The sequence below is a fragment of the Camelus ferus genome, chromosome 5, assembly GCF_009834535.1.
Source record: "Camelus ferus isolate YT-003-E chromosome 5, BCGSAC_Cfer_1.0, whole genome shotgun sequence".
Lineage (NCBI taxonomy): Eukaryota > Metazoa > Chordata > Mammalia > Artiodactyla > Camelidae > Camelus > Camelus ferus.
Genome location: NC_045700.1, coordinates 17,158,694 through 17,184,807, shown reverse-complemented (window position 1 = coordinate 17,184,807; position 26,114 = coordinate 17,158,694). Strand labels below are relative to the sequence as shown.

Below are 26,114 nucleotides of genomic sequence, written 5' to 3'. Positions count from 1 at the left end.
CCGGTAGTGTAGGAGGGTTCCCTTTTCTCCACAGCCTCTCCAGCATTTATCATTTTTGGACTTTTGAATGTTGGCCATTCTGACTGGTGGGAGATGATACTTCATTATAGTTTTGATGTGCAATTCTGTGATAATTAGTGATACTGAGCATTTTTCATGTGCCCATTGGCCATTTGTATGTCCAAATTGATTGTTTAAGTCTTCTGCCCATTTTTGGATTGGGGTTTTTTTGTTGTTGTTATTAAGTTGTATGAGCTGTTTCGATATTCTGGAAATTACACCTTTGTCAGTTGCATCATTTGCACATATCTTCTCCCATTCCAGAGGTCTAGGGAGGTATCTTTAAAATTCTGCCTACCACAGAAGTTAAAAGACTGTTAGAGTAGACCTGGAAAAAAGATGACTTACACTGAGGCATTAGAAATGGGAATGGAGGAAGGAGAAGGAAGGGAGGTGTTAAGGAGGTGGGTGTAGGGACCTTGGTCACTGATGAGACAGGTAGAGCGAGGGGGGACTCCAGGGAAACTGACTTAGCAGAACCATGAGAATGAAACCAGTGCACCTGCAGGGGGGATACGTTGTGGAAGCAGGCTGTTTCTGGCTGTAGATCCCAGTAAGTCTCAGTAAATTGGAGTAACTCTCTCTCTCCGAAAGCAGGTGTGAGTGATGGGGCAGCAAAACAGCACTGATTGGAAGTCTGTATGAGGATCATTTAGACACTGGGCACCTTTCCCACCCACCGCCCTACCAGTTTGCTTTCTAGAAAAACTGCCAGAGAGGCACTGGTCTCAGAAACACTGGGCTCAGTGGAGATAAAGCGAGAGGGGTTAATTTTGGAAACTGACACTCAATCCCCAGATCCCTTTCTTGGCTCCGCGGCCATTACCCACAGGAGATCTCTAAAAAGATGGAATAACGTCAGAATAAAGACACACAGATACTAATTTTCAGGAATTCCCCCCTCAAAAGAATGGCTAGATCTCCAACATGATTGTCCTCCAATGACATCCACCAGTTTGCAGGCCCTGTCCAAGCTCACCAAGCTTTTGAGCAGCTCACTCTTAAATGTGAATAGAAGCCAAGATCACCAGCCATTGTACTGATTCCTACATGAGTTGGTACTTGTCAGCGGGCAGGTCTGATTCACCTGGGACCCTGTGGGTTCAGAATGCCAGCTCTGTCCTCTCGCCACAGCTGATCTCTGAAGCAAGTCCCCGAGCCAGAGCCCAGCACTGTTCTCACTGGGGGGGCCACTTTCCAACTTACTCCTCTTTTATTAGCCGTCGTCCTCTGCCATCCCCATCCAGGAATTACTTTAGTAGACAACATTCTTCCTTCCCTATTTGTCAAAATTGGGATTTGCCATAATCCTTTTGAGAGTTCATATCCTGACATGAGCTTCTTAGCAAACCTCAATGGAAAATTAAATATTGGTAACTCACAACTACATTTGAAAAGTTGACAACAACCTGCTTTGGGGTCGATTGATCTGTTTCTTGTGGTTTCCAAAAAACTGTGCTTAAACCTCTCATAGGAAAGCAAGAGGTTATTTTTGGTTCTTAAATCTCTATATAGATTTCTCAGCATCTTTTAAAGTTACTGAATTAAGTTTCTAAGCTTTTAAACATTAAATAATACCTGAGGCAAGGCTTAATATCCCAGGCCCCTCAAAGCTAGGAAGCTTTTGAGTTCATTTAGAATCTGCCGGAATACTCCAGCAAAATGCTTTTGTCAAGGGAATAAAATGGTTGAAGAAATGGGGGTTGAGGGGAGTTTAGGAACTAAAAGGGCAAGTTAAAGAATTCACTGTGATTCTTTTTTGCTTTAAGAAAGAGTAGTAGAAATGCAAACGTGAAAAGATAGTCATCCTTACTCTTAATAGGTGAAATGCAAATTTAAAGTGATGACAAGACACCTGTCACTGTTAGCAGAGATGTTTTTAACTGACATACATTGTGCCAGTGAAAGTGTGAGAAAATAGGGACTCTCATCCATTGCTGGTGGATCTATGAAGCGATACCAACCCAAAGGAGAGCAATGTGTCAAAAATCTATCCAAATTTAGACCCCCACGACCTTTGACGAAGCAGTTCCACTTCTGGGGATTTATTCTGTGGATACTTCTTGGGGAGAAAATAAGGACATCTAGGAGAGGGGTGTTTGTTACAGCATCGTTTGTGGTAGCGGAGACTGGGACAGCCTTAACGGGTGTTAATCAGAGACCAGTTAGATGTATTACATGGTTTGTTGAAATAATGAAATAATATGCAACTATTAAAAAAAATAGGGCAATCGTATGCATGCTGATACGGAAAGCTCTCTGAGATGTGTTTTTATGCAGAAAGAACAAGGTAAAGGTCAGTGTGTATATTATGCTACCATTTATTGTTAAAAATAAGTGTAATAGGGAGTGACTGCTAATGACTACGGGTTCCTTTTTGGGGTGATAAAAATGTTCTGGAATTAGGTGATGGGTGTACATCCTTGTGCATATACTAAAATGCACTGAATTGTAAGCTTTAAAATGGTAAATTTTGTGGTATGTGAATTGTATGTCCATAAAAATACAAAGATAAATAAATAAAAGGTATACACCTATACACAGAAAAAATAACCTGTTTCTAAAAGGATGTACTGAAAACTGGCAACAGAGGTAGCTTGGGAAAGGGGGAGAAGAAAAAAAAAAGGGATGGGAACGGAAGGGAAACTTACTCCTCACCATACACAGCATTAGAATTTTGAAATATGTGCATGTATCACCTAATCAAAAATTAATAAGATAGCTTATTAAAAAAAAAGGAAGCCTGTTCCTCATTAATCTACTTTAATAACATAAAAGCAAATTTCTAAAATTTTACCTACAATTGCACAATTCCATTGTGATTTAGTTTCATTGTCAGGCTACCAAATGAAGTATTTGAGAATATGAAGAAATGCATGTTTAAACTAATTTTTTTAAAAAATTACAATAGGTATAAACTATTAGAGAAACTGGGCCATGCTAATTAGAAGGAATTAATTGGGTAATTGCATTTCACCTACTTGAATTCCCCCGTCACCTTTAATTGGAATAACTTTCCTCTTTACTTCCAGTCCCTAAACCATTATGCGGGATTGATAGTGTTGTGTGATAAGGTTCTGAATCCCACATCAAGAGTGGCTTTAAATGGAAGAGTCCATAAACCCTGTATGAGCTGGTAATAACGGAAACAACCTTGAGATTATAGATGTGACTGAACCTAGTTAACTAAAAAGAAAATCACTTTGCCCGAATACGCTGACGCACTATTGTAACTGATTAAGGCGATTTGAGGAGCCTTGAAGAAGAGGCCAAGAGGGAAGTGAAAATGCAGTTAGAGATTTTCTGCACAGCTTGGCAAGCAGTTTACGCTGTCAGCGGTGCAGATATTTGATCATTTCTTACTCCTACACCCACTCCTTCTTCCCCCTATGTGAAAATTGGTCCAAGGGATACTGAATGACTCTTGACTTTCCCAGAAAAACAAGTCTTGAGAAAACTGATTTGGAACAAAGAGATGTGTTTCCCACACGTGGAGACCATTGTAGAGGGAGAAAATTCCATTCCCTAACCTAAGTGTTAGCACCGTGAAAAGACTTGTATTTTGCTTTTTCCCCATTGCTTTTGCAAGGAACAAATGTGAACGTGAAATTGAGAAACTCTCATAGGAGAGAGAGGAAATCTCCTTCACATGTAATTGTTTTAGATACATAACCAGAGAAGATGTTGCTGCAGCCTCGATGGACAAGGTGAAGACTGACGGGGGCCGTGTCCGTCTGATCACAAAGGAGGCCGGGCCCCGGGACTCTGCTACAAAGTAAGGTGGCTTCTACTTGTCAGGCAGAGTAGCACAAAGACGATGCTTTTACATTTATGCATTTGTATTTGCAATAATACTTTACTTCTGTGTGGCCATGTTACAGGTGACAAAAAGCTTTTACAATATAATAGCTCTTCTCTCCTCCTGGCAACCCTGTGAGGCACGTGGTGTCCTCACCTTAGAAATCGGAGGTCAGGAAGGACCCTGAGACCAGGTGGATCAAGTGACCAGCCCTAGGCCACTGGATGCTGGAAGAACCAAGGTTGAATCTGGGCTCTGCCCCCCAATCTTGAGTCCTTTCTATCATAAAAAGTTTTTCTTTTAACCCTTCTAACAAACAGCCATGGAAGAAGAGCCAAGTGGCTATTGTAATTCCCGTGTAGGACTTTTCAACATAATTGAGTAATGGACCTTTTCCTTTTATTCTAACAAATATTTCATTTCTAATTTTAATTCTGTCAACTCTGAGTTTACCTGGAGGAGGCACGTCTTTATTAATAGCAGGTCTCCTGTTCAAATTCCTATCAACACTGTTAGTGCCCTGGCTCTGTCACTTCATGGATGTGAATGATCTGTTTCCTAAAGGCCAGCAGAAGCTGGACGAGTGTGCACGGAACTGGCCTCGGTCCTAATGATGTGTGTGACCCAACACATTTACAGAGCAGGGCAGCCACTGACTTTGGCTGGGCTTTTCCACGAGCCTGTTGTTTCCCAGCCTGAAGAAGCATTTTCTAACTTCTCATTTTCCATCTTCTCCAGACGTCTCAAAGTCTGATTGTGTAATTTGAAGACATCTAAGTTCCCAAGAGAGGCAGCGTATTTCTATTCAAATTAATTTCGGGGGGGGGGTGTGGAAATCATTAGGTCTATTTACTTGTTTATTATTAGGTTTTTTTTTAATGGAGGTGCTGGGGATTGAACCCAAGACCTCCTGCATGCTAAGCATGCACTCTAACCCTTGAGCTATATACCTCCACCCCCTCAAATTGATACTTGTGTGTGTGTGAACACACCATGCTTTCTTTTACTTGGCAGGGGATATAGAATGCTGCCTGTAACTATTTCATTTCCACAATGAATCACAGAATCTGTTGTCCCTGTTTACTGTTTATCAAGACAGAAACTTTGAAGACCTTTAAATGAAGTAATGATTATATAGAATAGAGTAAGCCTTCATTAGTTACCTATTCAGTGTTTTGCTCTGTTCCAGGGAATTGCTGGAAGATGGAGCCTGTGTCCCACTTCTAAGTCCCTGCGCAGCCCGAGCGGATCTCACTGTGAAGCCTCCTACATCCAAAGGCTATTTGCAAGCTGTGGATGATGAAGGAAACCCACTTTGCCTTCACTGTCAGCAACCCACTTTCCAAACTAAGCAAGAGCGTAAAGCAAATGCTTGGGATTCACGGTTTTGCTCTCTGAAATGTCAGGAGGAGTTTTGGATTCGATCTAATAACAGTTACCTGCGAGCCAAAGTATTTGAAATCGAGCATGGCGTGTGTCAGCTATGTAATCTGAATGCACACGAACTCTTTTTACGTCTGAGAGATGCCCCTAAAAGTCAGAGGAAGAATCTTCTGGATATTACCTGGACCTCAAAGCTCCCATTAGAACAGGTAAATTATAATCATGTGATTGACAGAAGGCAGCCTTGCCCTGAGTGATAAATATTGACTAACTTTCTTTCAACTTTTTAAGATGGAAATTATCAAGTACATATACAGAAGTACAGAGAATAATTACCGCATATACCCATCACCCAGCTGTCACAGTTACCAGCACTTTGCCATTCATTTTCATCTGTCCCTCACCTCGCTTCTTATTCTCTCCTGGAATTATTTTAAAGCAAATTCCAGACAGCATTTCTTTCACCCCTAGACACTTTCAGTATGTAGCTCTCACAAAGACTGTATTCCTTGCCACCTCCTTGCTCTCTTTTAAATGTAACCCCAATCTCCACTAGCACACCCAACACAATTTTATAATTCCGCAATTATAAGTCCACATTTGGGTTCTCAGCTTGTCTCAAAAAAGTTCTTTACCATTGCTTTCTTCACATTAGGATCAAAATCTGACCCACACTCTGCATTTGGTCAGTACGCCTCATGTTCCAGTTAATCTATAATATCACCCCGTCCTTTTTTTTTTTTCTTAATCCATTGATTGTTAAAGAAACTGAAGCATTTGCTTGTAGGATTTCCCACATTCTGGATTTGTCGCCCTGATTTCCTGAATAATGCGTGTAAGAGCTAGCGGTTTAATTAGATTCTGATTAGATTATTTTGGGAAAAGTCCGAACAGATGGTACATTGCATTGAGAGGCGCTTATGGTCTGGTTGTTCCACCTTTCATGATGCTAATGACAAGGGGCAAACAGATAACCCCCAAAATGTAGTTCATTACGATGAGAAGGAAACTTGTATATGTTCATCCCCTTGTAAAATGTCATATGTGGCAAAATACTATTCTTAACACAGCAGTTGCAGTATTCACTTTAACTCCCAAAATTCAGTTGGATTTCCAGTGTTGTGATCTAAACAGTTTTAAATTCCAAATAGGAGCAAAATGTGTAATTTTGTAGTAAGCTTAATTTCAAAGAATCACCCTCTGTCTACTAAAATATTGGATAAATTCCAGCCAGGTAGTCAAATCTTGTATTTTTATTTACCTAGTATTGTTGAATTATGACAGAATTAATCAGCTTTTCTGTAAAAATGAATCAGACTTTGAGAGCTAGGGACATACACTAGTCCCCAAATGTTATCCAGAGATCCTGAAAGCCCCTTGGGTCTAACTGGTGAGGGACATGGTACACCCTTCCCCGAGGTGTTAGCTAGACTCCGGTTACTATCTATCTGCTGCCTCCATGTGGAGACACACAATGAAATGACTCAAGGACATCTTGGAAGCGGTCTGTCCAGGAATGTGGAAGAAACACAGTATCCACCTAAACCAGAAGTGCTCAAGGGGTAAGGAGCACCACAGGGCCCAGAGGGGGGTGCCCAGTGGGAGAGGGAGTGGTTCTATCATGAGGTGAGTTTAGGATGTTGAAGACTGGCCCTTAGTGATGTATCATGGAATTACTGGGAAGAATAAAGAAGCCCCTTCTAGCTCCTAGAGTCTGTCAGAGTGGAGACTCCCCGGTGCAAAAGATTTGGTTACAAAGATAGAACCAAAATGGATTTTTCCTACGAATATGCCATTTGTCTGATGCACAAGACAGCCATATGAAGTTGCTCCTAACAGTGCCAGCCTCTAAAAATTGGTATGTATCTTTCTAACAGAAGTTGGGAAGTTGAGTATAGAAGAGAGAGTCCGTCTGTATTAAAGTCCTGGTGGACAAAGTTTACTGCTTCAATCTGCTGCCTCTTGGGTCTGCTCTTTGGCCAGACGCTGTAGTTAAGGTCCTCGTGCTGTCCATGGGCATGACCACTTTCTTAAAGCGCTTAGAGCTATGTCACGGGTTCCCACAGCCAGCAGCCACGAAGTTGATTGTATCTTCCTTGGTCTTGAACAAGGAAGTAAAAACAGCTGCACTGCTGTGGTTCGTGCTGGTTTTACTACCTCACAGAAAATGCTAAAACATGCCCGTTTTAATGTAGGTCATCACTGGTTAAATATAAAGTGTGTATACAGGGACTGGCCTGAATAGTGGCCGCTTTAAGTAAACATCCTTGTTTATTCCAGATATGCAAGTTACAGAGGTTTGTTCTAGAAGTTTGATTCCAGTCCATGTAACTTGGGAGGTTCCCAGGTAATAGCATAAAAGTTCTGGATGATAGCTATTAATAGTAAACTGTCATGGTATAGAAACAAATGCATTCAGGTCAACAAACAGTATTTGAGTCAGTAATATTCAGAAGTTTTCCTTTTCTAGTGTGTTCTTAATTTTTCCCAGTTTTATTTTAGTGACTATACAAAGTATCTCAAAAGCACAAAAGCAGCTGATTTTCCTAGTCTGTCAGGAGTCTTGGTATTCTATACTTTGCTTGTAATTTTTTTAAAAATGGGTTAGGTAAGGAAAAAAAAAACCTCCTTTTTCAAAAACATTTTATTGCTTTCAAATTGCTAGCCTAGAGGGTTTTTCCTACTTACAATAAAAGCTATAAAAAAAACCCATCCTAATGTATTTTTCCCTCTGATTTTGCTGTATAAACATGATTGCATAATGCAAAACCAACAGTCCTCACAGTGTATGTTGAAAATTGCTGATCTTGTGTTCTTATTGCAGCTTAATGAAATGGTAAGAAGCCCAGGGGAAGGGCATTTCTGGCAGGTGGACCACATCAAGCCGGTGTCCGGTGGAGGAGGGCAGTGCTCCCTGGACAACCTGCAGACCCTCTGCACAGTCTGTCACAAAGAGGTCAGTGAAGCTCAGCAGACACATGTGACTCCATCCTGAGACATTAAATCGAAAGCTGTGCATATAAGTGTGGAAGGTTATGTGGGTGAACCTCTATCCCTGTCTGGGACTCGGGAAGTATTTTATTCTTTTCATTACCTGAACACTTAAGTTTTCTCTTGAGGCCTGTGCAAGTTCTCAGTGACAGGTGAAAAGCAACTGCTTTGCTTTTGACTCATTCTAGGACCAGGGAATTTTCACCACCACCTAAAAGAAAATGAATACAACTTACATATTACACAGTCTTGAAGAGACCCTCAAACTAGAAGTTCAGTGAATTGGGGCAGTGACACATGTTTGTATCTGCAGTTTAATAGGTCCTGAAATACCTGGGAACATGAATAAATTATCTCCAGGACCAACTCAGTTCAATGTGCAAACATTACAGTGCTGACTAAATATGAAACCAGTTGACCTTAGAACATCTTGGAGCAATTACCTATTGCTAAAAAATGAGAGGAAAGGAATGACATAATATTGTCTGTCAACTAGGATGAATTTTTAACAGGCAGTTCAGCAAAAGGTCGTAGGACCTGTCTGTTGAGACATAATCTTAGAAGTATACATTCAATGTGCAACTTTGTATCCAACTTTTTTTTTAATTTATGGAAAAATTTAAACATTTATTTAAACATTTTCCCATGTTCCCATGATAAGCATTCACAATGTTTATCATCTAACATGGCTGCACATTATTCTACTGAGTCGATCTCAATGGATCCACTGCAGTTTATTTAGCCATTCCCATACTAATGGATGTTGAAGTTGTTTACATTTTTTGGTTCATATATACAATGCTGCCAAGTGTGTCTTTTTTATACAAACTTTTTTACATTTTGAGGTTGTTCCTTAAGATAGATTCTCAGATGTAAAATCACTGAGTCAAGTGTTAGTATTTTTGAGATGGTAGGAATTTACCTCTAAGTTGTCTTCCCAAAGACTGCTCAGATAGGCTCTTCCCTCCTGGCAGTGAACAGCAGTGTCCATTTAACTGCACTGGTTATTGCCGATTGAGTGGGAGAAGAATTACAGTGTTTACTAACAAAGACCCTGATGTTTGTAAAAATACTAGTCAGTTGTGTTTACACTTTTCAGAACTGTTCAATCCTTTGCCAGTGTTCACATCATATGAGCACTTTCTTAGCCTCCTTTTAATATTTTAGATTCCTCAATGCCTTCACAAATGTGATTTTTCATACCTGGGATCTTCTCATAAGCAGGGTTTCTTGTTTATCTCTTTCATTTTCAGATTTAACTTTTTTTTCTCTCCTTATCCCTTCCACCTGGATCACTTCACACATATATGGACTTCAACTGGGAAAAAAGTCATCTGATTTCTCAGCTGTGCAAATTATTAGCCCATTCAAGACCTATAAGAAAATGAAGATACAGCAAAAGAGAATATTGTTCCTTCTGTTCACATTTTCAGAGTCTCACGAAAAATTTTACTCCAGTTATTTTTCTTGCATTGGCTTGGCTGTTGGGTTGGGAATGGCTTCAGAGCCTAGAGGACAGGAGGTGGGTGGGCCCTGCACACACTGCACTCCAGGAAATCCCAAGCTGCCTTACAAGCTCCCACTTGGAGGAAAAGAATCATGGCCTCACCTAGTCCCCAAGTGAGGTATTTCCAACTCCTTGCAAGAGACTCCTCAAAACTGTGTTTTCTCTTCAGCATCTGGTCCTAAGTGGACAGAGGACCTCAGAGCTACTGGAGTCTTCTGCTTGTGGCTTGGTACCCCTCCCCCAGTGGCAAAGCACTGGGAAATGAGTGCGGTGATAATATTTTTTTTTTCAGACTAGCAGAACACAAAGAGTTTTTGAGTTGCTATAGGCAGTACTTTTTTTCTAATATGTGTACACAGTCATTTTCTCTTTTCTTTTTTTTTTAACTTTTAGAGAACTGCCAGACAGGCCAAGGAAAGAAGCCAGGCGAGAAGACTCTCTCTAGCATCAAAACACGGCTCAGACATCACACGATTTTTGGTAAAGAAATGAAGTTAAAATTTTTTTGAATGGACTGACAGTTTATATGTGGAGAATTCAACAAATTTTTTTTCCTGTTTAATATTTTAAGAGTGAAAATTTTCAGAACAAAAATCAAGCATTCACCTTCCCTTTTCATGTTCAATACCTTTTGAAAGTACTTCCCAGAAACAGATACAATTCTCAATGTTTCTGTGATCTTCTTGACTTCATGGAGACTGTCAGTGATGTTGCGGTAAGGTTTTGTTACGCTTTCATTCCCCCGACTATACTTTCATCATGGTATTACGCATAGATTTTTTAAAAATATGCTCTCAATTACTTGAAAAATACTGCTGGATTAGTACTGGTTCTGAACTGCGGTGTTTCTAAATGGAACATTGTAAAACCAAAAGAGAAATTTTGGAGGCAAATCATCATTATTCGGGAATTCTGGCCAGGCGTGACCTGCCTGTTTAGTATGCAAGAAAGACATACTCACCAAATGCTTCCAAGATGGGCTTGAGGTGCACATTTTGAGTGTTGTCTTCTTTGTTTTATTTCTTAGTCAGTTGTCTTTACTGAAAAGATGCTTTTGAAAATAAGCTAATTGGACCTGTGGTGTTTGGACAATTCGGGGGTTCTGGCTAAACTAACTTAAAAATATTTAAACTGCAAACATAAAATGTAAGATGTCACTTAAACTTCATTTTTTAGTGAGTTTGTTTTGATGCATAAAAGTGGGCTTATTGTCAAAGCACCCTTTCTCTCCTGGTTATCATTTTGTTTTTAAAATCCTATTTTATTAAAAGTGTACCTCTTTTAAAAGGAATGATAATGATAAAACACTTAAAGCATGATCAGGTGGAGACAAGTTTTTAAGAAGTACAAGGGTACTATTAAAATGCAACTGATGTTCAAAAATAAGAGTGATGCTGAAACAAAACTAAGGCATAATCCTGCAGTATGTCAGTCATGAGGTCACAGAGTCAGAGCTACATGAAATCCAGGACCAAGCAAGAACTACTTTACAAAAGGCCTGTTGTTTGTTAAATACTGTTTGGATATAAACCTCATTAGTTTGAGCACTCTGTAACTTTAATTAGTAGCTGGTATTTTACAATGTAGAGGGCTTATTATAAATTTTATACCATCATAAATCATCTTTTCAGAGTTTTTATTATGTTTATAATATTTCATTGTATGAGATCAAATAGTATTATTTTATAAATTAGTTGGGCTTTCTTTGGCCTCCTTTCTGCTCTGCTAATCAGGCTCTTTGCAGTTTTCTGCCTCATTGCCAGGGTAACCTAGGAGTCCACACTGTTGAGAGCTAAGAAGCCAGCACGCTACGTTTCCTCTGGCATGAGGTGTCTGTAAGTGAGACTTTGGTCTAAGTAGGTCAGATCTGAATGGCGCTTGCTCTATAGATCAAACTAAAGTGGCAATACTAGGGAGAAAGTTCTCAGATGTAGGAACTGTAGGATGGTTTGAGGTGAAATGACCCATGAAGATGGTTTCTCTGCTTGACTGATTTCAAAATTCCAATCAATTAAAAATGCTGTAAGAGCATCAAGAAGAATAAAATGGTTAGGAATATATTTAACCAAGGAGGTGAAATATTTATACACTGAAACTTGCAGTCTTTCATAAAAGAAATTAAAAAAAAAAACCCAATCAAATGGAAAGAATTCCACATTCATGGATCAAAAAACTTAATATTGTTAAAATGTCCATGCTACCCAAAGCTTTGTACAGACTCAGGGTAATCCCTATCAAAATTCCAATGGCATTTTTTCACAGAAATTTAAAAATACATCCTGAAGTTTGCACAGAACCACAGAAGATCCCAAAAAGCCAAAGCAAACTTGAGAAAGAAGAACAAAGCTAACAGCATCATGCTCCCTGATTCCAAACTATATTACAAAGTGTGGTAACCAAAGCACTGGCATAAACACCCAGAGATCAGTGGGACAAAATCACGCACCCAGAGATCAGCCCATGTATGTATTCAACTGATTTTCAACAAACAAACCAAGAATATACAGTGGGGAAAGGACAGCCTCTTCAATAAAGGATGTTGAGGAAACTGAACAGCCACATACAAAAGAATGAAACTGGACCCCTGTTTTAAACCATACAGACAAAACAACTCAAAATGGATTAAGGACTTGAACGTTAGACCTGAAATCATAAAACTCCTAGTAGAAAACATTGGGAATAAGCTCCTTAACATCAATCTTGGCTTGGATTATTTGGATTTGACACCAAATTTTTGTTGTACAGGCAACAAAAGCATAAACAAACAAGTGGGACTATATCAAACTAAAAACCTTCTGCCCAGTAGAGGAGACCAACAGAATGTAGACAGCCACAGAATGGAAGAAAATATTTGCAAGCCACATATCCATTAAGAGGTTAATATCCAAATTATATAAGGAACTCATACAACTCAACAGCAAAAAAATACAAATAATCCAATTATGGGCAAAGCACCTGAATAGACATTTTTCCAAAGAAGGCATACAGATGGCCCAACAGGTACTATGAAAAAGTGCTCAACATCACTAATCATCAGGGAAATGCAAATCAAACCATGTGAAATATCTATCACCTCACACCTGTTAAGATGACTATTATCAAAAAGACAAGAGATAACAAATGCTGGTGAGGATCGGGAGAAAAAGGAACCCTTGTGCACTGTTGATAGGAATGTAAATTGGTACAGCTACTATGGAAAACAGTATGGTGGTTCCTCAAGAAACTGAAAGAACTACCAGCAGTCCCACTGGTATATGTCTAAAGGAAATGAAACCATTATCTTCAAGAGGTATCTTGTACTGCCTCCTTTGTTCATTGCAACATTATTCACAATAGCCAAGGTATGAAAACAGTGTAACCGTCATCAACAGATGAATGCATAAAGAAAATGTAGTAGATGTATACAACAGAGTATTACTCAGCTTTGCAAAAGAAGGAAATCCTGCCATTTGCAACAACATGAACCTGGAAGGCATTATGCTAAGTGAAATAACCGAGAGGAAGAAGGACCAATACAGCATGATGTCGCTTACATTCATGAAATCCTTAAAAAAAAAAAAAAGTCAAACTTACAGAAACAGAATGTAGAAAAGTGGTTACCAGGGACTGAGAGGTAGGGAGAGCTTGATGAAAGGATAGAAACTTTGTTAGATGATGAATACAGAGCTCAGTGGTAGAGTATGTGCTTAACATGCACAAGGTCCTGGGTACCTCCATTTAAATACATAAATAAACCTAATTACCTCCCCTCTCCCCCCAAAAAAGAGATGAATAAAATCTGAGGATGTTGATCACACTGTGCTGTATAACAGAAATTGCTAAAAGGATAGAACTTATATGTTCTCTTCAAAAAAGAAAAATGTGTATATGAGAGTATGGATGTGTCCATTACCTAGATGGTGGTCATCTCTTCACAGGTGTATGTGTATCAAATTATCATGTTGTATACTTTATGTATCTTACAATTTTATTTGTCCATCATACCTCAGTACTGCTGGAGGAAAAAGATGCTGTAAGGACCAATGAGCATTTGCCACACAGGACGAGTGGCCCATCCCCACCCTTCCTGCCATGTCTCAAAGCTTTGGGTCCTGCCTTCCCCTAATCTGATCTACTTTCCAAACTGTCCATGTCCAGTGCCAGGCTGTTCTTCCTTTTCTGTTCACCATCACTGAGTGACATTGACCTCCAGACACTCTCTGATGACTGATAGTCACTTTTAGTGGCCCCAGAGCCATGGACATGATCTCACTGTCAGCATTAATCACAGCCCAATGTACATTTCTTGGAGAGATTTTCCTGTGACAAATGAATGCCTTTCTACATTCTCTTAGCTACTGATGGGAAAAGGATTTTTTGCCCACATGCCTTACTAATAAATCTTCAGATCCTTGAGTGAAACCTTTAAAATACAGTTTCTTAAGAAATAAAAGGATGAAGCACTTTAAATTATTATGTCTAAGAATTCAACATTCTTGAACCCTTCAGAATAAAATGAAAAAAAAAATTGCATTTACTTACAGGATACAGAATCATGGATATCACACATCAAAAATAGGTTGTTGAAGTATCTCTTTTTCTTACTACTGCATATTCTTAACATTTTAGTTGCGTATTATTAACCTCTCATTTCACCTTTCATTCTTTAAACTGTGAGCTCCTAGTCACCGCACAAGTCTATTTGAATATTCATCCACCAGAAAAACGTCCTATCTCCTCTCAACTTTGTCAGTTGTTTTATGTTGTTACAGGGGTTCTGCCGCCCTGGTTGTGTTCACATTTGCTACTGGAAACAGCACCAGTGTGGAAATGCATTCTGCCTTCCGACGACTGCCTCTGTGCTTCAACAACTTCTCTCCAGGCTCTTTAAAATTACTGTGTAGCTCTGTCTCATTAGTAGCTACTAGCTTTTTTTTTTTTTTTTTTTTTTTTTTTTGCTAGAAACTGGCATATGAAACACCTTAAAAATGTTAATTATTCTGCATCTCCTAAAGTATTCATATTTCAGTCTCTTTGCTCTTAGATATCTGCCTTCCCTACAACCAGAGTTCACCAGTATATCACGGAAACCCCAGACATCTGTATCTGTGTGACAGCTAGGGTCCGTTTAAGAAAGATCCCAGACAGCCAGAAGCAGCGGCTGGGGTAGCCAGCAGCAGTGAGCGTGGAGACCAACTGAGGTCCATAGCGCCCCCTGGGGAGATAGAGGCGGGCAGTGGGGTCTGCATGGCAGTTGAGTACTATGAACCCTGCGGCTCCGAGGTGACCTACCTGGAGGTGGCAAGTGCTGTGAAGGAGCAGTATCCTGGCATGGAGATGGTGTCACGACTCAGCAGCACAGGGGCCTTGGAAATCAATGGACATCTGGCATTCTTCAAGCTGGAGAATGGCTTCCCTAATGAGAAAGATCTGAGTACCTGCAATGCTGGGAAGACCCCTGGTTCACTCTGCCCCTACAATGAATGCATCATCCCCTTTCCCATCTCTGCGCTTTAGCTCATTAAGGCCAGCAATGCGCCAGTGATGGTGAACCCCTAGGAAAGATCACCAATAGCCGCCTTCCCTGTGTCATCCTGTGACGATACTGATTCTGGATTTCTGCTCTCTTCTGGTCGCCCCTTTGCTCCTGCTGAGGGCTCCCCACGGCAGGTTTTGCTTCATTTACCTCCTGGTAGCTCAGAGACCCTAGTTTCCACTTCATCTCTTTGGGTACTAGAGGGAATACATGCTCCTGTGGTCTTGTGGGGTGGAAGAGAGACCCTCTCCATGGACACTTACAAAGCCACCTCATACTCTTTTCCCAGGATTAGTGCCCACAAAAGTCTGCTCCCCTCTCCAGCTTAGTCATACCTGTCAGATGCTACCATAATTCTGATATATTTTTCACTTAACTTACAAAATGAGCTACAAAACTTACCAAACTCAGGTCTGGCTGCTTGCTGCTCAAGAAGCAGTACCAAAGGGGCAAGTGTTGATAGGAAGAAAAGTTGCTTTTAATCATAAAGCTGGCAATCTGGAGAGAAGGCAGAATCATGTTCTTCAAAAACCAACTTCAAAAATTATTTTAAAGAAAAAAGGAGAGGTAATCTCAGTTAACCACTGAGGTGAGGGAGCATACTTGTAGCTGTCTTCCACCACATGCAGGCGTGTGGACTCATGACCTTTCTGTAGGTGCTATCTTGTTCACAGCCTGTTTGCAAGATGACTGAGGGGAGGCTAGGGAAGAGACCTGGTCATCTGTTAAGTGCTTATTCTCCATTTCTGCGTCTTTGATCTATGGAAAGAACCAACAGGTTAGGCAAGGTATCATGTGGTCAAAAGATGTGAAAGGTGTGCTAGGGTTGGAGATGAGTGGAGCATGGGGGTGCCTGATGTCAAAGTTAGGTAATGTATACCTTTGCTAAAGTGACAAGGCAAAAGGGGTTTACTGTTAAGGGTGGTGCCCTGCAAAGAGCTGCTTACCAACCACTCCTGTCAGATACCATTACACTTGTATGGGATTAGGGAGGAAGCTCTGTCTTCTGTTAACTGCTTCATGCTGAGAAAGGGCATTGAGGTCTTAGGTGAAAGATACCAACTTGGGTTTGAAGCATCTCTTTGCTGACAGGTTTAGTTGCTGGCTTACATATATGGGCAGAACAAGCTACAATTATTTGGATGGCCACAGAGATACAGATTATTATGAGCAGTAGTGTTAATCTCATTCTCTTAAAGCCAGTCCTTGGAATTGTGCTGGCTGTAGATTCAATCCTGCTGAAGATGGAGCAGCTTATGGCTACCATCTGGCCATCATACAGTTAGCCTTTCCCTCTGGTGGCTGTTACAGTGTCTGTAAAACAACTCGGGAATGTGCATCAGACAGTGAGTCTGTGACTCTTGTCCTGATCATTAACTGCTTAAACCTGCTCCTTTGTGACACAGGGAAGCCTGAGCGATTTCAGCTTTTCTACAAGTAAGAGTCAGGGGACATAGGGGTCTTTGTACCTGCTGGGGTGGGGGCGGTGCACAGGGTTCTGCTCAGTTCCAAAACTGCTATTACAGTACCTGACCCTAGCAAGTTCTCTGCACATACAGTTCACACACACAGCCTGGTCTTGACTGTAACTTCAGATTGCTACACCCCACCTTTAGTCACCTGTACAGTCCTGCAAAATGTTTTACATGCTTTCCAAACAATATTGCCATATAGAACTATGTCTTAACTCATGCCTCTGCTCTCATCAAATGGAAATTTTAAAAGGCATATATGAAATATTACTATGCTCTTGTTCTGTTGTTACTGTTGTTTTGAAAGCAGTTCTACAATAAAATATATAGAAATAAATTTAACCAAGTGAAAGATCTGTACAATGAAAACTCCAAGTCTTTGTTCAAAGAAATTGAAAAAGACACAAACAAATGGAAAAACATCCTGTGTTCATGGATTGGAAGAATTAATATTGTTAAAATGGCCATAGTACTCAAAGCTATCTACACATTCACTATAACTGGCATCAAAATACCAAAGGCATTCTTTACAAAAATAGAAGAAACAATCCAAAAATTTGTATGGAACCACAAAAGGCTCTGAATAGCCAAAGCAATCCTGAGAAAAAAGAACAAAGTGAGAGGTATCACATCTCCAGGTTTCAAATTATACTACAAAGCCATAGTAATAAAAACAGTATGGTACTGGTACAAAAACAGACACATTGACCAGTGGAACAAAATAGCCCAGAATCAAATCCCTGCATATATGGTCAACTGATAACTGACATGTGAGCCAAGGATACCAAATGGGGAAAGGACAGTTTCTTCAAATAATATTTCTGGGAAAAGTGGAGAAACACATGCAGAACAATGAAATTGGACCCCTGTCTTACACTACTCACAAAAATTAACCCCAAATGGATTAAAGACTTAAACATAAGACCTGATAAAACTCCTAGAAGAAAACAGAGAACAATCTCATCAATGTTGGTCTTGGCAATGTTTTTTAACATGATGTCAAAAGCACAAACAACAAAAACAAAAATCAACAACTAGAACTATCAAAAGTTTCTGCATAGCAAAAGAAGCAATTAACAAAATGAGAAATCTATAGAATGGGAGAGAACTTTTGCAAACCATGTATCAGATAAGAGGTTACTTATAGGAAATAAGTATAGGAAAATATAGGAAATATAGGAAAAAAACTCAGTCAACTTAGTAACAAAGAAAAACAAATGATCTGAAAATACATTTTTCCAAAGAGGACATCAGAATGACCAACAGACATATGAAAAAGTGCTCAACCTTACTAATCATCAGAGAAATGCAAATCAAAACCACAATGAGATATCAACTCACACCTGTTAAAATGGCTATTATCAAGAAGAGAATATAGATGCTGATGAGGATGTGATGAAAAGGGAACATATATACATTGTTAGTAGGAATGTAAATTGGTCCAACTAGTACAGAAAACAATATGGTGATTCTTCAAAAAAATTAGAAATAAAAGAACAGAGGTGGAGGTATCACACTTCTTGACTTAAGATTATACTACAAAGCGACAGTAATCAAACAGTATGGTACTGGCACAAAAACAGACACATAGATCAATGGAACAAAATAGAGAGCCAAGAAATAAGAAGGGAAGAATATACAATGGAGAAGACAGTCTCTTCAATACATGGTACAGGGAAAACTGGACAGCTACATGTAAAAGAATGAAATTAGAATATTTTCTGACACCATATATAAAAATAAACTCAAAATGGATAAAAGACCTAAATGTAAGACTGGAAACCATAAAACTCTTAGAAGAAAATGTAGGCAAAACACTGACATAAATCGTAGCAATTTCTTTGGATCAATCTCCTAAGCTGCAAAGGAAACAAAAGCAAGAATAAATAAATGGGACCTAATTAAACTTAAGAGCTCTGAACAGCAAAAAATGAAAGGACAACCTAATGAATAGGAGAAAGTATCTGCAAATAACATGACTGATAAGAGGTTAATATTCAAAATATATAAATAGCTCATACAACTCAATATCAAAAAAACAAACATCTCAATTAAGAAATGGGCAGAAGATCTGAATAGACATTTTTCCAAAGAACACATACAGATGGCCAACAAGCACATTAAAAGATGCTCAACATCATTAATCATCACTGAGAAATCCAAATCAAAATCACAATGAGATATCATCTCACACCTGTCAGCATGGCTATCATCAAAAAGACCACAAACAACAAATGTTGGCAAGGATGTGGAGAAAAGGGAACACTTGTACACTGTTAATGGGAATGTAAATTGCTGCAGCCACTGTGGAGCTGTATGGAGTTTCCTCAAAAAACTAAAAATAGAACTACCATATGATCCAGCCATTCACTCCTGTGGATATATTCAAAGAAAATGAAAACATCAATTTGAAAACATATATGCACTCATAGCAGCATTACTTACAGTTGCCAAGATACAGAAGCAACATAAGTGCCCATCAGCAGATGACTGGATAAAGAAGAAGTGGCATATTTATACAATGGAATACTATTCAGCCATAAAAACCGACAACATAATGCCATTTGCAGCAACATGGATGCTCCTGGAGAATGTCACTCTAAGTGAAGTAAGCCAGAAAGAGAAAGAAAAATACTATATGAGATCGCTCATATGTGGAATCTAAAAAAAAAAAAAACCAAACAAACAAAGCATAAATACAAAACAGAAATAGTCTCACAGACATAGAATACAAACTTGTGGTTGCCAAGGGGGCGGGGGGTGGGAAGAGACAGACTGGGATTTCAAAACTGTAGAGTAGATAAACAAGATTATACTGTATAGCACAGGGAAATATATACAAGATCTTATGGTAGCTCACAGAGAAAAAAATGTGACAATGAATATATATACATGTTCATGTATAACTGAAAAATTGTGCTCTACACTGGAATTTGACACAACATTATAAAATGATTATAAATCAATAAAAAATGTTAAAAAAAAAAAGATGTGGTATATGTATATATATATATATATATACACACGATGGAATACTACTCAACCATAAAAAAGAATGGAATTTTGCCATTTACGACAGCATGGATGGACATTGCAGGTATTTTGTTTAGTGAAATAAGAGAAAAACAAATACTGTATGAGTTACATGTGGAATCTAAAAAACAAAACTAGTAAGTATAAATCAGAAACAGACTCACAGATCTAAAGAACAAACTAGTGGTTACCAGTGGGGAGCAGGAAGGAAAGAGGGACAAGATAGGGGTAGGGGTAAGGCATTAAGAGATACAAACTACTATGTATAAAATAAATTAACTACAAGGATGTATTTTATAGCACAGGGAATATAGCTAGTATTTTATAATAACTATAAATGGAATATAAACTTGAAAATTTTTAATCAGTATAGTGTACTCCTGAAATTTACATAATATTATAAATCAGCTATACCCTCAGTAATAATAATAAGAATAGCTTGGTGGTTCATGGCCTTTTGTTTTCCATGTACATTTCAGACTATTCTAGCTCCACCAAAAACCAAACAAATCAACAACAAAAAACCCATTTGGGACTTACTTGGAATTGTATAGGTTATTATGAGAGAGAACTGACATCTCTGTGATGGCATCTTTTTATACAAGAATAGCTTCTCTCTCAATTTATGCCTTTTAATCTCTTCCAATAAAGACTTTAAAAAGCTTACATATCTTTTGCCAAATTTACTGCTAGGAAAATAATTTTTTTCTGTTGTGAATTGTATCTTTTTCTAAAAACTAAAGTTTGCATAGCATACATTTTAAAAGATTTTTAATATTCATGATTTCGGTTGCTGTGGGTGTTGTTTCTCACTTATCAAGGATGCCATTTTCTTTATCTTTCCTTAAACTTTATTTTAATTATATTGCTTTTGTCATGTGCAATAAACATATTGCTACATCTCTACAACATCTAATAAAGAGGATTCGAATTTGAAAACTGATCTCCTAAATCAGCACCATGGCTATTCTGACAAGTTCTTTCCTGAGAATCAGCCCAACATAGCTTTTGTCATTTCTTTCCATCAGAACACAGAGATAGGAAAAGTGAAGGTGGGCAGAAGAGGAGATCAGGGCATTCATAATTTCTGTTTAACACAGATAGATTAAAAACTTGGCCTAGAAAACCAAAATGGAAAAACACTGAAAATGTGTGAATCTGGGTAAAGGATTTACAGGATTTCTTTATACTATTTTTGCAACTTTCTAAGTTTTCAAATAAAAAGTTAAATAAAATTTTGAAGAGTAACTAAAGTCATAAACATGACCACACTGGAATTGCTGCCACACTGTCATCTAAAGGAGTCTTTCCTGTTCCTGATCGTCACCCAGGGCAATGAGCATGTCACATTCATGAACAGTTCTCACCACCACTGAAGGGACAACCCCAGGCTGGCTGGTAGCCACAAATTATGCCCTTTTCATTAGGCTAAATGGAAAGGTAAACTGGGCTGATCGGGTGCTTCTCTACGGAAGTGAAAAGGTGAAAGACGGGACTAGTTAGTTAACAGCAAAAGCTGGTATTGAGAGGTGGTGATGCACAAGGGCAGAGAAGCTGACATGGACCGTGAGCAAGCGGAAACTCCAGAGGAACCAAACTGTGGGACAAGAAGAGGAAGCCAACTGGTACTGGGACAGAAAAACAGTAACCCAAGTCACATTCAAGGTCATACACTAGGGTGAGGAGTGCGAATTCCTGCCGCTCAGGTTCTGTAGAGCTGATCCAAATCCAGAAGTCTCCTCCAGACTCTCTGGTCAGCCCTATGATGCTGTTTCATTTTGTGGCCCTCATTGCTCCCTGTGAATCCTTACATTTGGGGCTTTATTCCTCACAACCAAAAGAACCCAACTGCAGCCCTCTAACCAATAACTTTCCCCATGAAATTGAAAAACACTCAACCTTCAATGACTTTATGTAAATACAAGCCTACAGTCATTCATCAAGTTTTGCCACGAATGCTATTTATAGTCACTGTGTTTAACTACATCATTAACCAACCAAAAATTTGAAAACCAGTCTAATTTAAAACCAGCCTGTATTAGCTGGGAATACCATACATTGGGTGGCTTACCAACAGAAATCTATTTCTCATGGCTCTGGAGGCTGGGATCTGAGATCATGGTGCTGGCGTGGCCAAATTCTGGTGAAGGCTGTCTTTCTGGACGCCATCTGTTAACTTCCCGCTGTATCCTCATATGGCAGTAAGAGTGAGAGAGCTCTGTGGGGTCTCTTTTATAAGGACACTAATCCCTTTCATTAGGGTTCCACCTTCATGACTTAATCTTCCAAAGGCCCTGTCTCCTAACACCATCACACTGGGGGGTTAGGATTTCAACATATGAATTCTAGGGGGACACAACCATTGAGTCATCCTTTTATTAAATCTCTTCTTTTCCCTCTGGCTTTCATTCGTTACTGGGCCAAGTTTTCACATGGAACCTATGTGAACACAGAGGCAGGTTTGTCAGCTGGAGTCACATACCAGCATCCAGATATGATTCAAACTCGCATGTCAGCCTAGGGACAAAGTGACCACGTGTCATGACTACCACCTGCTGCACACGAGACACGCATGGGGACCGCACCTCTGACCTTCCTGTGCATCTGGCCAGGTCCTTCTGCTCTCGCAGCCTAGTTGCACTTCCTCCTTGCCCAGCTTCTCCCATCACTAACCCTGAGAGCACGTTTGAGGGTCACAAACTTAAGACTGTCCTGTGCACAGAGGTGGGAGGAGGGCTAGGAGAGCACCTGCACCCCCGAGACCAGGCGCATTTCTTCAGGTCAGAGCACCTTGTGTGCAGGAAACCCTTGGAGAGCACGTGCAGTTTCAGTTGGGTGTTACTTGTTTTTCACAGGATTCTGTGTATTAAACAAGCTAATGTGCTGCGTTTCTACCCATGTCCAACAGGTTCCAGACACCTTGCTCCCACCCCAGGGTTTGAGGATGTAGTCTTAGGGGGTCTTTGAGTACTCTGATCCTTTTAAAGGTGTTTTTTCATTTCATTGATAATCTAAACAATGAATACCAGCTACTCTGGCTCATCTGGAGATAGGGGTGCCCACACCTACAGTTGGGGTTGCTGCCACAGTGCTACTAAGTGAGCAAAGACCAGTGCCAGCCTCTGCAACAAGCTGTCCCTTTAAGAGGCACCGTACACTGTTCATGAACAGTACACTGTTCATGTTTGAGAAACTCTGGATTTGCTTTTTTAACTGTGGGGAAATGACCTGCCCTAAGATCATACATAATGTGGCTATTTGCAAAGGTTTCAGATGTCTTCAGTGATGAGGGGCCCCAGTTTCCTGGCTCTTCCACAGGACTCGCTGGGTTGGACTGTTCGCATTAACCCAGGTAGGTCCTTCTTGGACGCCTCCCCGCCGCACCCCTGTGCCTGGAGGTAGGTCGGCTTTCCCTGCAGGTGGCTGTACACCACCTTCCAGGGGCAGTTTTCAACCAGGACACTCCTGGGGAATCCCATAAGCACACAAAGGAAACATGCCCAGCTCTCCAGCCAAAGGGCAAGACCTGAAACTCCCAGGCTCTTTGGACAGATTTATTTTTAGGGACGTTCTATGGCTCCGCCGAGCCACATCCTGTTGGGACTGAGCTCATCCTGCTCACATACAGTGCAGGGGAGTTGCCTTCTTCTTACACCACAGCCAGTTAAGCTACAGAAGCCTCTTGATGGCCAGCCAGGAAGGAGCCTTTCAAACTTACTCAGAGCGCTTTTACTCTCCTGGTGTGACCCCGCCTACCAGGTATTCAGCCTGTCACTTGAGAGCTTAAGAAGTGGAGTTCACTGCTTGCAGTCAATTCCCGCACCCCCAATCTTTTGAATATCCTGAAACAACAGGAATGAAGGATATCAGTTAAGAGTATTCCTAGGCTCCTGCATCAGCTGCTGAATATGTAAAACCCTGCGCAGAGAGGAGCCTCCTGCCACTTGGCCCGGGTAGGACAGGGCAGGCAGGCAGGATCCAGCCAGCTTCCAAGAAGCAGGGGTCAGCCCTGGCCAAAGAGAAGATGACTGGGCCCTCTCCCTACGAAGCTCTCCTTCCGTGACGTTATGCCCTTCAGTCCCAGAATAGTCGGGAACGTTTGGGAAATTCACACTCTAAAAATATTTCCTTTTTTCACGTAGGCAAGATAACACAGGAGTGACAGTGGGTTACTAAGAATGCCGCTCCCTCATTATATAATATGGACAAAAATAAAGAATGTTCTTGGCCAAAAATAGGGCTGAGAAAGAGGAATATGAATAAATAGCACTGACAAGTCATTATTTACTCAAACTGTCAAAATGGCTGAAGAACTAAAAAGTTTCGATCCGCATCCCATCACTTGCTAGTCAGGTCTGACTGGCCCCTGGAGGGAGCCCATGGTACCTTCCTGACAAGTGTTTGACAGAAGCAGGTCCCCTTGGGGAAAGGCAAGTTGCAGCAGTACCCATACCCCCATCACTAGTCAACGGTCAGAGCAGGGACTCCTGGGCTCTGTTCTGGACACCCCCCATGAAACAAGCCAGCCATGTGTCAGGCAGATCCCACCAGAGTGCACAGAGCAGTGCTCTTCCTGGGGGGCTGCTGAGCTGGCAGGTGGCTATGCCAGACTGGTTATGAGCCACAAACCCCTCTCCTAAGGGGGCACCTGGCCCCTCAGGGGTCAGAGCAGGGCATCCAGACTCATCCCAGCCTTCACTGTCCCCCGCCCAGGCTTCACCAAGTCCTGCTGGTGTCACTTGCTGAATCTCTCACCCCATTACCACCACCATGGTCCAGGCCACTGTCACCTCGTGCGGAGATCACCATGGCGATCACCATTTCCTAACGGGTCTGAGTCTAGTCTTGCTCCTCAGTTCCTCCACTGAAAACCTTTCAGAGCTTCTCTGCTCTCACTCGACAAGCTCCAAATGCCTCAATGGGCCACATGAGGCTCGGAACCAGTCGTTGTAGCCTCGGCAGCCTCCCTGCTTTCTCTCCCCTCTGCTCTAGCCATGAGGGCACAGGGACTGGGGGCCTCTGCAGATAAGTCCCTAGGCCTGGAATGCGCCACGACTCTTCCTGACTTCCCGCCCCAGCCCTTTGCCTCAACAAAGTCTATGCAGCCTTTAAATGTAACGTCCTCCACGGGGCCTGTGAGCCGAGGAGGGAAAAAGGGATCAAAAGGTAACAGCTCATCTGAGGAGACAGATTTCAAAGTCACACTTCTTGTTACAAGGCTACCAGGGTGCGAACACTGGCTGCTGGGCGTGTTCTCATGTTAGACCGCAGCTTGGCCCCCACAGCTAAGCGTGCACTCATCCCCACGGTGTCACTTAGTACAGCCAACAACTGAAGTACCCACCTGGGCCACACTGGGCACTTTTCATGGATTATCTTGTTTAGTCTTTGTAACAACCTATTAGGTACTTACTTTTGTCCCCATTTTGACAGAGGAAGAGGTTAGGGGCGGCTCAGTATCTTGTGGCTGATGAAGGCTGGGATCTGGAACTGACCTCTCTTGCTATCTTTGCTTTTTGCTGTCAGGCTCCAGGACTTACCAGCAACTGGCTAGGCACCTGTCCATTGGGATGGCTTGTGAAAGACACTTTTATGGTTCGAATTGTGACCCTGGCCCCCTTCCAAAAAATAGTAAGATATGTTTAAGTCCTAACCCCAGTACCTCAGACTGGGACCTTGTTTGGAAGTAAGGTCATTACAGATGTTCTCAGTTCAGATGAGGTCACACTGCAGTAGGGTGGCTGGTGTCACGGGAAGAGACACAGACATGGGGGTGGGGACACACTCTACCTCATGACGACAGAGGCAGACCTGAGTTCTGCAGCTGCGAGCCAAGGACCACCGACGACGCCGGCAACAGCAGAGCCTGGAACAAGGCAAGGAAGGGTCTTCCCTCCAGGCTTCAGCAGAAGCGTGGTCTCTCAACAACTTGATTTCAGACTCGTAGCCTCCACAACTATGAGACAATAAATTTCTGCCTTTTAACGCCACCCAGTTTGTGATACTTTGTTATCACAGCCTTAGGAAACCAATACTGTGGTGAATTCTCTTTTTCTCTCCTGGGAAATACTTTTCCTCACAGGCCTGCTGAGGACTGCAGACCACCAACTCACCAGCTTTGAACCCAACTAACAGCTCCTCCAGTATGAGCCAGCCCAGCCTGAGCACATCCTCCTCACAAGCCATTCGTCTGCCTTATTCTGGGACAAGAATGAAGACAAACCTGCAAACTTAAACAAAAATCATTCTGTCATGGTTTTGCATGGAAAAAAAATCCAGCTTTTTTTCAACCTGGTAGGGAAAAAATTTACCTCCTTAGAGAGGCTGACTCAGCTAGAAAGCCGCAGAGGGAAG

At 41.0% G+C, this 26,114-nt stretch overlaps 1 protein-coding gene across 4 annotated transcripts in view; it reads left to right on the top strand.

Moving 5' to 3' along the window:
• Positions 1–10,959, top strand: part of ZRANB3 (zinc finger RANBP2-type containing 3) — a 207,197-nt gene extending 196,238 nt beyond the window's left edge. For all 4 annotated transcript variants that reach the window (XM_032479349.1, XM_032479348.1, XM_032479347.1 and 1 more), the window contains 4 exons: positions 3,725–3,835; positions 5,049–5,451; positions 8,067–8,198; positions 10,134–10,959. In XM_032479349.1, coding sequence (XP_032335240.1) covers positions 3,725–3,835; positions 5,049–5,451; positions 8,067–8,198; positions 10,134–10,232 — 745 coding nt within the window. In that variant the 3' untranslated portion in view covers positions 10,233–10,959. The remainder of the gene's footprint in view (positions 1–3,724; positions 3,836–5,048; positions 5,452–8,066; positions 8,199–10,133) is intronic.
• The last annotated feature ends 15,155 nt before the right edge of the window (positions 10,960–26,114 follow it).